The sequence below is a fragment of the Malus domestica genome, chromosome 16 (assembly GCF_042453785.1).
Source record: "Malus domestica chromosome 16, GDT2T_hap1".
NCBI lineage: Eukaryota > Viridiplantae > Streptophyta > Magnoliopsida > Rosales > Rosaceae > Malus > Malus domestica.
Window position 1 is genome coordinate 38042106 of NC_091676.1, and position 11852 is coordinate 38053957.

An 11852-nucleotide genomic window follows, 5' to 3' on the forward strand; every position below is an offset into this window, starting at 1 on the left:
GACATAGGTGGACCTTTTCCAAACAAAACCATTTGTGGAAAATCATATTTCATATCCTTTATTGATGATTTTTCACGTTATGCATATGTTTATCTCATCTCGGAAAAATCTGAAGCTTTGGAGTGTTTTAAATCTTTTCATTTAAAGGTTGAAAAACAACTTGAAAAACAAATTAAAATTGTGAGATCCGATAGAGGTGGTGAGTATTTTGGCAGGTACACTGAGGTTGGACAACATAAGGGGCCTTTTGCAACTTATCTTGAACAAAACGGCATCGTAGCACAATATACCACCCCAGGGACTCCCCAATAGAATGGGGTGGCAAAAAGAAGAAATCGTACTCTCAAGGATATGATAAGGTCTATGTTTGCACACTCACATCTCCTTATTTTTCTTTGGGGAGAGGCTTTGAAAACAGCAACATATATCTTGAACCGAGTACCAAGCAAGTCTGTCAACTTGGTGCCATTTGAAGCATGGGCTGGAAGATAATTGAGTTTCAACCATTTCCATGTTTGGGGATGTAAAGCCGAGGCAAGATTCTACAATCCAATGAAGAAGAAGCTTGATCCAAGAACTACAAGTTGTAGGTTCATTGGATACTCCGAAAGATCAAAGGGGTTTAAGTTTTATTGCCCTAACAGTCATTCCAGAATTATGGAGACACACAATGCTAAGTTTCTCGAGCATTTGAATGGAGATGATGACAGCCCTTCACATTCAATATCATCAAATTTTGAAGAACTATCACAAGAAGGTGAGTTGCTTGAGAAGTAACCAATTGCTGTGTGCATTCCTCTCGAGTCACAAACATTTCTTACACCTGATAGTCTCCCTGAGCAACAAGTAGATGGAATGATGAATGATTACCAAATTCCCCATGATGAAGAGCAAAGTACTAACATTGCAGACGTGGAAGATAATAATATTCATGATCACATAGATGGCATGGCTGTTGCATCGATTCAGGCACCAGTCAGAAAGTCACAACGAGTTCGCAAGGCTATTACGTTACCAGATTTTGTGTATCTTAATGAGGCAGAACATAACGTAGGGGATGCTGATGATCCTACATCCTATCACGAAGCAATCTCAAGTACAAGATCAAAGTTATGGAATGAAGCCATGCATGAAGAATTACAGTCTATGGAGAAGAATAGAGTATGGACCTTAGCACCAAAACCCACGGGGGTTCACAAACTCATGGGTTGCAATTGGGTCTTTAAAACAAAGAGAGATTCAGAGGGTAATATTGACAAACATAAAATGAGGCTAGTGGCAAAAGGCTTTACACAGAAAAAAGGAGTCGATTACAACGAGACATTTTCTGCTGTCTCAACCAAAGACTCCATGAGAATAATACTAGCTCTCATAACTCATTTTGATTTAGAGCTTATTCAGATGGACGTTAAAACAACTTTTCTTAATGGGGATCTTGAAGAAGACATATACCTGAGCCAACCACCAAGATTTGTTGAAAGGGGGAAAGAATTAATGGTTTGTAAGCTGAACAAGTCGATTTATGGGCTGAAACAGGCTTTGAGGCAATGGAACAAAAAGTTTGATAATGTGATGGAGAAGTCAGGTTTTCAAGAGAATAAACTGGATGAGTGTGTATACTTTAAAGTCTGTGGTACCAAGGTAATATACTTGGTATTGTATGTAGATGACATATTAATGGCGAGCTCTGATATGTTTTTGTTACAGTTGACTAAGGGCATGTTAGCTCAGAACTTCGATATGAAAGACTTGGGAGAGGCTCAGTTTGTTTTAGGGATAGAAATCATTCGAGATCATGCCAATAGATCCCTTGGTCTTTCACAAAGACGATATATTGATAGGGTGACTAAAAGATTTAGCATGGATAAATGTTCAAATGGAAAGCTCCTATTGAAAAAGGAGAAAAATTGACTTGCGAGTAGTGTCCTAAGAATGATCTGGAGAAAGAAGGAATGAAAGACAAGCCGTATACGTCACTAGTAGAGAGCTTGATGTATGCACAAGTATGTATAAGACCGGATTTAGCCTTTGCGGTGAGTGTATTGGGCATGTTTCAATCAAATCCTGGTGCATCTCATTGGGTTGCAACTAAAAAGGTCTTGAGGTATCTTAAAATAACCAGGGATTTTATGTTGACATATAGTCATGTGGACAAACTTGAGTTGGTGGCATTCTCCGACTCTGACTTTGCAGGGTGTATAGATGATATGAGGTCAACTAATGGCTACATTTTTCTGCTAGCTAATGGGGCAGTTTCGTGGAAGAGTTCAAAGCAAAAGAGTATTGCATCTTCTATGATGGAGGCTGAATACATGGGGTGTTATGCAACAACTCAACAAGCCATCTGGCTTAAAAATATGATGAAGGGACTTGTGATTATTGACAATATTGAAAGGCCTCTCAAACTTTATTATGATAATAAAGCTGCAGCCTTCTTTTCGAAGAATAATAAGAGGTCTTATGGGAGTAGGTTAATGGACATAAAGTTTCTGAAAGTGAGAGATGAAGTTAAGAAGGGGACTACTGATATTGAGTATATTAATACAAGTTTGATGGTTGCTGATCCAATGACAAAGGCTTTACCAGTGGGAGTCTTCAAGAGGCATGTTTTTAACATGGGAGTAAGAGAGTTCTTTGATTCAGTTAATGAGTGGGAGTAAGCACTCTAAAGACTGTGTTGAACTTGTTTTATTTTGGTTGTTTATTTTGATGTCAGTAGCTAGTTTTAGAACAATGCTATGAATTATTATTGTTTTTGATAATCTATGCAATTTGTCATTTCAAATAGTTTTGGTACTGAAAGGAATTTCAGTTTGTTTTGAGGAACCAGTGTTTTTGTTTGTTGGTTCTCAACATCGTGAGTCTGGTAGTAACATAGTGTTTCATGATAAATGTGTATGTAATTATAGAGTATCAAGTACAGGTTATTCGTACTTGGGCTTTCTATGGTTCTGCATTTTTCTTGGAATGAGAAGTTACTAACTAAAGTGGTTGCAAGCTTTTGTAAACTCAATGATCATCATGATTCTTATTGTATTGAGGAATATCATTGACATTCAAGTGGGAGAATGTTAGACTATGTGTGAATGACAATGAGATAACAACTAGGTTTCTTGAATCACACGTAAACTCATTGTGCGAGTTGTGTGGTTGAAGGAATCTGAGATCCTTGATATAATAGGACTTGTGGAGTTTAGTTATTGTGCAGTCAATTAACAAGAGTACTTGTAGGGTATTCACTGAGATATTAGAATCACGATGGGACTTGAACTTGTTATGAGGATAGAGTTTATCTTCACTACTGATAATAGGCCGGTAAGTGTGGAACTTTGATAGGATAATTTGGTGTATATATACATATTGAAGAAGTCCTTGCTTCCACACAATAAGACTCTCGAGAACTAAACCCTATTTACTAGTAGAGATCATCACTGTGTGCTGGTAGTAGAAGACTGATTCACTTGTTCATTCAATGGCAGCAACATCAGGTAAGTCGTTTTGTAGATTGCATGTAGAGTTGTGTGTTGAGGTTGTTCGTGGATGTAATCCTATCGCTACATTGATTATGTTGTTGACTTGTGTGTACTCATATATTCCAACATATTTTGCTTTACAAGAAAAAAAGTAGTGAGCAAGATACCTAGATGGAAGGGGTACCTACAGCTTACAACACCTATATATACACACAAACACACATACATACACACATACACAAATGCTTTCACATAAGGAAAAGAAGATACCAAAACCTTCCGTACCAATAAGAAACAGGAACAACCTCAACTTAATTCCATGTCTTGGGGGAAGCCACTCAACCCTAAAATTACCACCACCACCACCCTGATCCAACGTTAAACTGCTCGTAATACCCCGAAAACACTTTTGCCCTATATATGTTGTCGCTTTTCGGGTTAGCCCTTAATGACAAGAAAATTAACCCAAGGATCAGCCACGCACACTTTGGTTTGGTTTGCAGCCATAATCTGCACCGTCGTAGCCATAGCCGTGATCATTGCAGGCATCGTGGTGTTTTCCGGCTACATGATCATCCATCCAAGGGTGCCTTTAATCACCGTCACCTCTGCTTATCTCGATAACTTTCAAAACACCGAGGCCAGTCTTCTTGAAACGGAGATCACCATTGTTGTAAGGGCGGAGAACGACAACACCAATGCGCATGCAAGCTTTTCGGATACAAGCTTCATGCTGAGCTTCCGAGGGCTGAACATTGCGGGGCTGGTGGCGTATCCGTTCGAAGTCAATAAAAATAGCTTGGTTGATTTCCATTACTTGGTGCAATCATCGTAGATTCCGCTGAATCCGGAGCTGATGGATGAAGCGGGACAGAATTGTTTTTAACTTGAAGGGAAATTTGAGGGCAAGGTGGAGAGTAGGGTTGCTTGGTTCAGTTAAGTTCTGGGGTCATTTGAATTGTCAGCTCAAGTTTCATCCTTCAAATGGAACTCACCTTGCAGCTCAAGGGAAAAATAGTCAAAACACAGATCCATTGTCATCTTTCAATTTTTACGTACGCAAATTGAGTTCTTCTCCTTTCCTCCATTAAAATAATAGGCTTCATTTCAATTTTCAGGATTAGGATTATTGAAAAACAAATAATCGGTGGATGTAGTCTCTCTCTTTTGCTTTTCCCCTCTTTGTATTCCTTTCTAAATTTTTCTCTTTCACGAAGAAAGAAGAAAGGGTTCGTTGTAATTTCAAAACCTACCTGGAAGCTCCTTTACGCAACCAATAAAAAACACTTATATGAAGCTTTCTGAAATCAAATGATGGCTTTGCTAATGTAGCTCTTAAATATGTTAACGCTTGTATTTCGGAGCGTTTATTGAGAAGCTCCTTTAGTCCCTTATCAACCGTGGAGGGCTAAGAGTGATCGCGATTATGTTTTAGTTCCCTAAAACATTCTTTTTAGTGTCTAGTTTTGGTTACGTAGTTTTCATCTCTACCAATACATGACTATAATAGTTTGTTGTATTGGAAGCGATAATAAGGGGAGAGAGAGAAGGACATAGAAAATCCACACAGGCTCCACCAAAAGCTTTTTGTCATATGACTAGGATTTGGATCCTATTCGGATCCAAATTGTGGGGATTTTAGGAATTCTCACATCCTAACCGTTTATCGTACATCATTCGATCAGAAATTATTTTGAATTTTTTATTTAAAATTTAACATAAATAGTACCTAACGAAAACTGACCACACGATATACGATGAACGATCATGATGTGAGGATCCCCACAAAGAGGATCCAGAGAGGATCCTCATCCATATGACTAAATGTAGTTAGCTCAGGTAGTCGACCTGAAAGCTACTTGTAACTAACCCTGTTTGCTAACGAGGATATAGCCCTTACTGGCCAGTATATACTCTAAGTATGACCTTAAGCAATAAGAATTGAAGTAAAAAAAACAAATGAAGCTTTCAGTATTCAGTGAACAAATGACAAGCCATGACAATCGTGCAAATTAAGCAAAGAACAAGGTAAAGCTACCTAGAAGCAACTAAGAGCACTTCCAGTGTGTAAAGGCTCCCTTTGGTAATAGGCAATTCAATCCCCTCAAGGAATAGTAACCGCCCTTAATGAATTGTAATTGCCTATTGCATTTCCATCCCTAAATTGAATAGCCAAAGCAATTCGCATTAAAATATTAGTATTTTTTATTTTATAAAATAATAAAAAAAATATTTTTTTTAATTCAAATAGGGTTTTATTTTAAATAAAGTACCAAATTAAATAAATATGAAATTATATAAAGTACTATATTAAATAAATACAAATTACATAAAGTACCGAATGGTGTTATTAACTTAAAATTTTAAAATTATATATTTATAGAAGAAAATACAAATTACATATTTATAGAAGAAAAAAAAATTATAATTTTTAAATTTTGTTTTTGAATTTTTTCGGATATTAAAATTTTTATTAACTTAATTAATCTGGACTATTGGATTATGTCACAGCCCGTCCCGAAATAAATTATCGATGACGTGAATTGACTATTTTACCCTTGGATGTGAACGTTGTGGTGTGTTATGCATGTAGATGGGGGTTCAAACTTACATTTTTTTGCTAATTTTTGGAAGAAATTAGAAAGGAATTTTTGTGGTTTTGGTTGGTGACCCACGTGGACCACACACACATACAAACTTTCCTTCTCTCTTCTTTGCCGTGCTCTCTCCCTCGGACTCACTCTCTCTCTCCTTCCCTCACGTACAGACGAATGCCAAACTCACACTTCAAGCGTGGATCGACGTCAAGAAGGTAAGATTCGAACTCCTTGCAAGTCCCTGAGTTCATATATACCATTTTTAAGACCTGAAAACCTCAAAAACCCCGAGAACTCTAACCTCTGATTTGGTGCACTATTCATGCACACGTAAATGTGAAGGTTTTAGGTGATTTGAAGCTTGTAGGAAGCTTAAAACATCCCTACGAAGCTTAGAGAAGAAAAACCAAGCGATTTGGACGTCGGGATCGTCAGTTTCAAGCTTGGCTGGTTTTCCTTGAAATTCTCCGACGAGATCCCGTGAGATTTAGGCCCTAAAACTGGTATGGGTTTGTTCTACATGTCCTAAGCTTCATTTTGATATATAATTCGTGAAATTTGGCTGAAAAACGACAAAGATATAAAGGTTTAAAGAAATTCCCAGTTTCCAGAGCCGGCGACGGTCGCCAGAGTCCTGAGGTTAGGGGTGATGGAATATTCCGTCAACTTTGACGAAATATTCCTAACGGCGTTGGTTAGTTTAACGGATTTCGTTATTTAACAAAATATTCCATGGAATATTCCTAACGGGGTTAAGGGATTCTGTTAGGGTCCCTGCTCGTGGGCGGCGTATGTTGCCGTGCCTTGGCCGGCGCGTGGCAGCGCGTAAGTGGTCAGAAAATTATTCTAAAAATATGGGGATGTTCGTGGAGTTGTGTAGATCACGTTGGTATATTCAAACACCCCATTTGAGCATTGTATGAGAAGTTATTAGTTAGTTTTGGTTAGGTGCTTTAAATTAACGTTTATTCAGTTAATTCGCATATAGGTGAGACTTATCCTGAGGACGAGCGTAGTCAAGGGCAACTCGGGGGCTACGACCCTTCGACATACCAGTGAGTGGGTTTTTGATTTTCAGTATATACTTATATACTTGATATTTTCCCAGAAAATGCAATTAAATGAAAGTATGCCTTGAATGTCATGCATATAGATTTATATTTTGTATTTGCTAGTATATGGTGCATAATATATAATTGTGGTGCTGTGGACGCTTAGGTAAGTACCAGGTGAGTTATGTTTGGTTATGTGAATCATCGATGATGTGATATGTGATTGAGAAACATTGAGCTCATAAACCTGCACCTAGGGTGATTATGATTTAGCCAGAGATATGGCACATGCCTGTTATTGATGTCACCTCCTGCACTATATGCTCACATTGGATCCAATTTAGGTGCACAGTCCTGTCGTACATACCATTATAGGTGGTTCCGACTCATAGGTGACTAGCGATTTATGGCCCAGCTATCATGAGAGAGTAGTATCGAGCATATTTATATTACACCCAGTATTGTCATATAGACCTTTTCATTGGTTCTGACTCGTGTGCAGTAGAGTGCTGTATAGGTCAATGTAGTGACTCCGGCTAGATTTGACTATTGAGCTATGAATTCAGCCGTACAGACTTCCATAGGGGTTCCGGTTAATATGTTATATTTCCATGAATTTATTCTCACCTGAATTACTTACTATGTTATATCTTGGCATGGCATACTTATGATTATGAATATGTGAAGCATGATTTGAATTGATATATTTACATATATATTTATACATATGTTTATATTCTACTTTTGAGAAAATTTATACATGTTTTACAGCGAGGGGTTAGAACTGTTGAGAAATTAAATGTTTTTGTAAAACATTTGTTTTTGCCCACTCACGTTTTCTGTTTTGCGCCCCTCCAAGTTTTAGGTAGACTACTGTTGGTGGCGTACGAGGATTCCGTCGGTTCTGACCTATAAAAATAATAGTAGGACATCTTATGGTACTGTATAATTAGTACTTGTCTTACTGGACGACACCTAGACTTTCTATGCTCTGAATAGGAGTATTTACACTTGTATTTCACTCATAGCACTTCCTGTTTATTAGTGCTCTTTAGTAGCTTTCGGTACTGTGCACATGACTATGTCACCCTCACGTGACGGCCAGCATGCCTCGATCTCGATCGGGGTGTGTCAATTGGATTACAAAAAAAATTGAAATCCAACAGTCCAGATTTTGACTCATAGCCTAATGGTAACAATTTTTTTTATATAAAATTTTTAAAGCCGGAAAACATGGACCGTTAATCTAGAAATCAAACGGTCCAGATTGTCATGTCATCTAGCTGTCGGGGGAGGTTTGAAATTTTTTTTTTACCGATGGAAATCCAACAGCCCATAAAAATAGCCATTGAAAATCTAACGGCTTGGAAAAAGCCACGTTGCTCCTAGCAACAGTAACTGAGTGGGTTGCCACGTAGACCCCACCATCTAAATTGCTGTTGGAGATGCGCCCCCACGTGCCTGATGCAAATTTCTTTTAGAACGTGACTGACGTTAGCCTAATATCACATCCATCTAGGCGCTCAGGCCTTTAATTTCCACCTGATCTCTTGGTTGGGCTGCCCTTAGCCTAATTGCTTGGGTGGGCTAGAGGGGTTTATGGGGGATTGCAATGGATTCGTTGCCAATCCGCTGGGCAATTGCCCATGGTGGAAGTGCTCTAAAGAATCCCAAAAATCTGTGTAGATGGGCCCTAAAGAAAGCACATTTTTTAGTTTTATTTTGTTTTTTGTTATTGTCTTTTCTTGGCTTTTTGTTTGGAGGTTTGTTGGAGTTTCTTCAAGCTGGTATTAATGACCAAGGCCAAGATGTGCCTTTAACCATTTTGACTATGACTTAGATTGTGGGATCATGATTTTTTTTGTCTCATGATTTTATCGGAATATACACAATCTATTAAGCGTAATCCGGCGTCCTAGGCTTAAAGCCTATTAAAGATATTACTTGTCTCCCAAGTAAAGAAACCCTAATTAAAGTCATGTTAAAATATTTGGGGATTAGGCAACGTAAAGATTGAGTATCTTTTCCTAGATTTCTTCCTAAATAGTCTCCTGATTTGATGAAAATTAATTTCCTTGCAAGGACTCTCAAGATCCCTGTAAATACTCTAACTTGGGTATTTATCAGGGAAGACATCTATCTCTCTTTGAGACTTCTCTCTAAGTTTATTATTCTCCACAAGACCACTACATATTTTCTTTATGCCTAGCAGAGGCCCCAACACGTATACACGTCCATGGAGAACTCATCTCCTTAACGCCCTACCACATGCTATTCATCAAGAGTGGTTCACACTATTCTTCCTTAGAACTATACCCGTAGAATGATTCTCCTTCTTGAAGATATGTAGGCGGTCTTAATCAGATTCAACCACACCCACCCTTCCCTAATCAACTCCATTGTGCCCCCACCCCTTAGTGTAGATAATATCATTTTTTTTTCAAAAAAAAAATCCAAAAAAAACAAAAAACAAAAAAAAAAGGTTGCTACTGTCCAAAATGCAAAAACAGAAAAATAATCTTCTGTTTCGGGTGTCTCAATCAATTCCAAGAGCTCTGATCCTTGACTATATAAATAAGCCCAAGGTCCATGCCACCACTCCAATCTTTATTCAATTAATTACAAGGCATAAGAGTTTATAAAGTCTAACAAAACCAGTTTTGATCGATGTGGTATTGTGGCTCTTTTATTTGTATTCAAAATCCAACTAGTGAGTCATGCCACCAAGAATCTTTAGGAAGGCAAGCCTAGTTTAGCAAAGTTATCAGTAATTATGGTAGTAAAAATTTTCCGTCTTCGGTACTGACGAATGTGTACTTACAAAACAATCAACACATTTGATCGATCAAAGATCAAAGCCTCATACGGCCAAGAGGGGGTGGTTTGGCCAGTGGAACTCTGATGCCTAAGTTAGTATCTCTGGAAAGAGTAAGTGTTTAGGGCTGTATGCATAGCAAAAACTTACCAAAATTTGGTGGAGATGAAGGTTTATAGGAAGAGGTGGTCGGCCATAGTGTTAAGGAGTCACCTTACACGTGCCAGTATCCTATTGGTCAATGTGTGTCATTTGTTAGATGAATAAGAAAAGGATATTCTTAGGATATTAATTAGGAGAAAATATCTTTGGATAATGGTGGAAGTATCCCTGATTGATTGTGATATGGATTACTTACTTGATGAAGTTGATCTTCAATTGGGGATGTATTAAAGATAAGATTTAGTTATTAATCCTTATCTTTATTACCTTTAACTTTTCCATGCCACGAGCAGGAGAGCTTTGAGCAGTCATAAACAATTGTTTAAACTTCCAGGGATGTTAAGCTGCGTGTGGGAGTATTTGTATGCCTTGTCCATTTAATGAGGACAATCTTGCCTTCTTCGGGATAAAATCCACATGTCGCCTCCAAGATTTTTGTGATTATTTTTTGCCTATTTAATTAAATTTATTATATAACATATAAATATAGGTGCCTTTTTATACTTTAAAAAAAAAATATTTGTATTGAGAATTTGGGAAACTTAAACTTAAGTCATCATGGCATTGGCTTCATCACAGACTGATGCATCAAATATAGGAAAAACCCAAAAAAACCCAAACGCAAAACCAAATTCGAAAATTCAATCATTGACATCATTTTCCTTCATAGATTAATCAATGATTCAATAAATCAATATATGTAAATAGGATCGTGAATCTAGAATTCAACACTATTCAATTCCTATATGAAGAAAATTAAATATTCAAATCTAAAAAGAACAAAAATTTGAAAACCTACTCACAAAGTTTGAGGAGGCTGCAAAATGAGACCAGGCAATGGCACATGCTAGTGTAGGCAACGGGAGCTATGAGAGATGACATAGGCAAAGTTAGAGTTAGCACGAGCGGAGGTGAGAAAGAGAGAGAGTGAAAACATTAGTGCAAAGAAACAGAGAGAAGAGAAACACGAGATGGCAAGGGAAATAATATGGGTATTTTTTGGGTAGGCTACCCAAAAAGCCCTTCAACTTAATTAAAAAGGAAAAGAAAAAGATAAACAATGGAATGCTAAACCCTTAACTGCCTAGCCACACCACCTAGACCTCACCAGATTTTTCTCTACTTGTTGGTCTGAATCGCATCGGTACTCTACTACTTAGGTCGATTTCTAGAACAGTAGCTGAGAGCAATGTTCACCACCCTCAAGTGGTGTAATGTTCACCACCTTACCTATTATAATTATATGAAATTAAATTTTGAGATTTGTGTGTACGTACTGCACAGATCTCAAAGATAATGAATATAGTTGGTGTAAAAAATATGGGAGTATTTTTGCTCACCACCGTAACTATGGTGTATGCTCACCATATACCTAATCAATTAATACGTGTCCTTTCACCTAACTCTAGTTAACTTTTACATTAAATGTGACTTTTTTTTAATTTTGAATTTTTTTAAGCCAAGGTTAAGTGAAAAGACACATGACAATTGATTAGAGCATCCCCAATGAGGGGCTCTATATGGGGCTAAAAAAAGTGGTGGTGGATATAAACCATTTTAGAGTTCTTAGGAATCTTTAAGGCTTATAAAAGAATTGAAGGAATATTTTGTGAAAACATGTTCATTTAAGCAACATCTATAAGCATGCAATTAACAATTAAAGGCGGAATCATGCTTGCATGCACTTAAAAACAAAACATTAACCATGAAATTCAAAGCCTAGTAGATTGGTGAACCAAGACTCAACTCAAAT

The 11852-nt window shown here is 37.5% G+C and overlaps 2 protein-coding genes across 2 annotated transcripts; both read left to right on the plus strand.

Moving 5' to 3' along the window:
* The first annotated feature begins 1952 nt into the window (after positions 1-1952).
* Positions 1953-2660, plus strand: LOC139193148 (secreted RxLR effector protein 161-like). Its single transcript, XM_070816124.1, has one exon. It carries the CDS (start codon positions 1953-1955, stop codon positions 2658-2660), a length of 708 nt encoding a protein of 235 aa, XP_070672225.1.
* A 598-nt stretch (positions 2661-3258) lies between these two features.
* LOC114822332 (uncharacterized) lies at positions 3259-4308 on the plus strand. Its single transcript, XM_029096669.1, has 3 exons — positions 3259-3315; positions 3480-3488; positions 3916-4308. The coding sequence occupies exons 1-3, from the start codon at positions 3259-3261 to the stop codon at positions 4306-4308; spliced, it is 459 nt and encodes a 152-aa protein (XP_028952502.1).
* The last annotated feature ends 7544 nt before the right edge of the window (positions 4309-11852 follow it).

Coding starts and splice junctions, on each gene's coding strand:
- LOC114822332 (XM_029096669.1), top strand. CDS start 3,259: ATGGGACTTGAACTTGTTATGAGGATAGAGTTTATCTTCACTACTGAT.
- LOC139193148 (XM_070816124.1), top strand. CDS start 1,953: ATGAAAGACAAGCCGTATACGTCACTAGTAGAGAGCTTGATGTATGCA.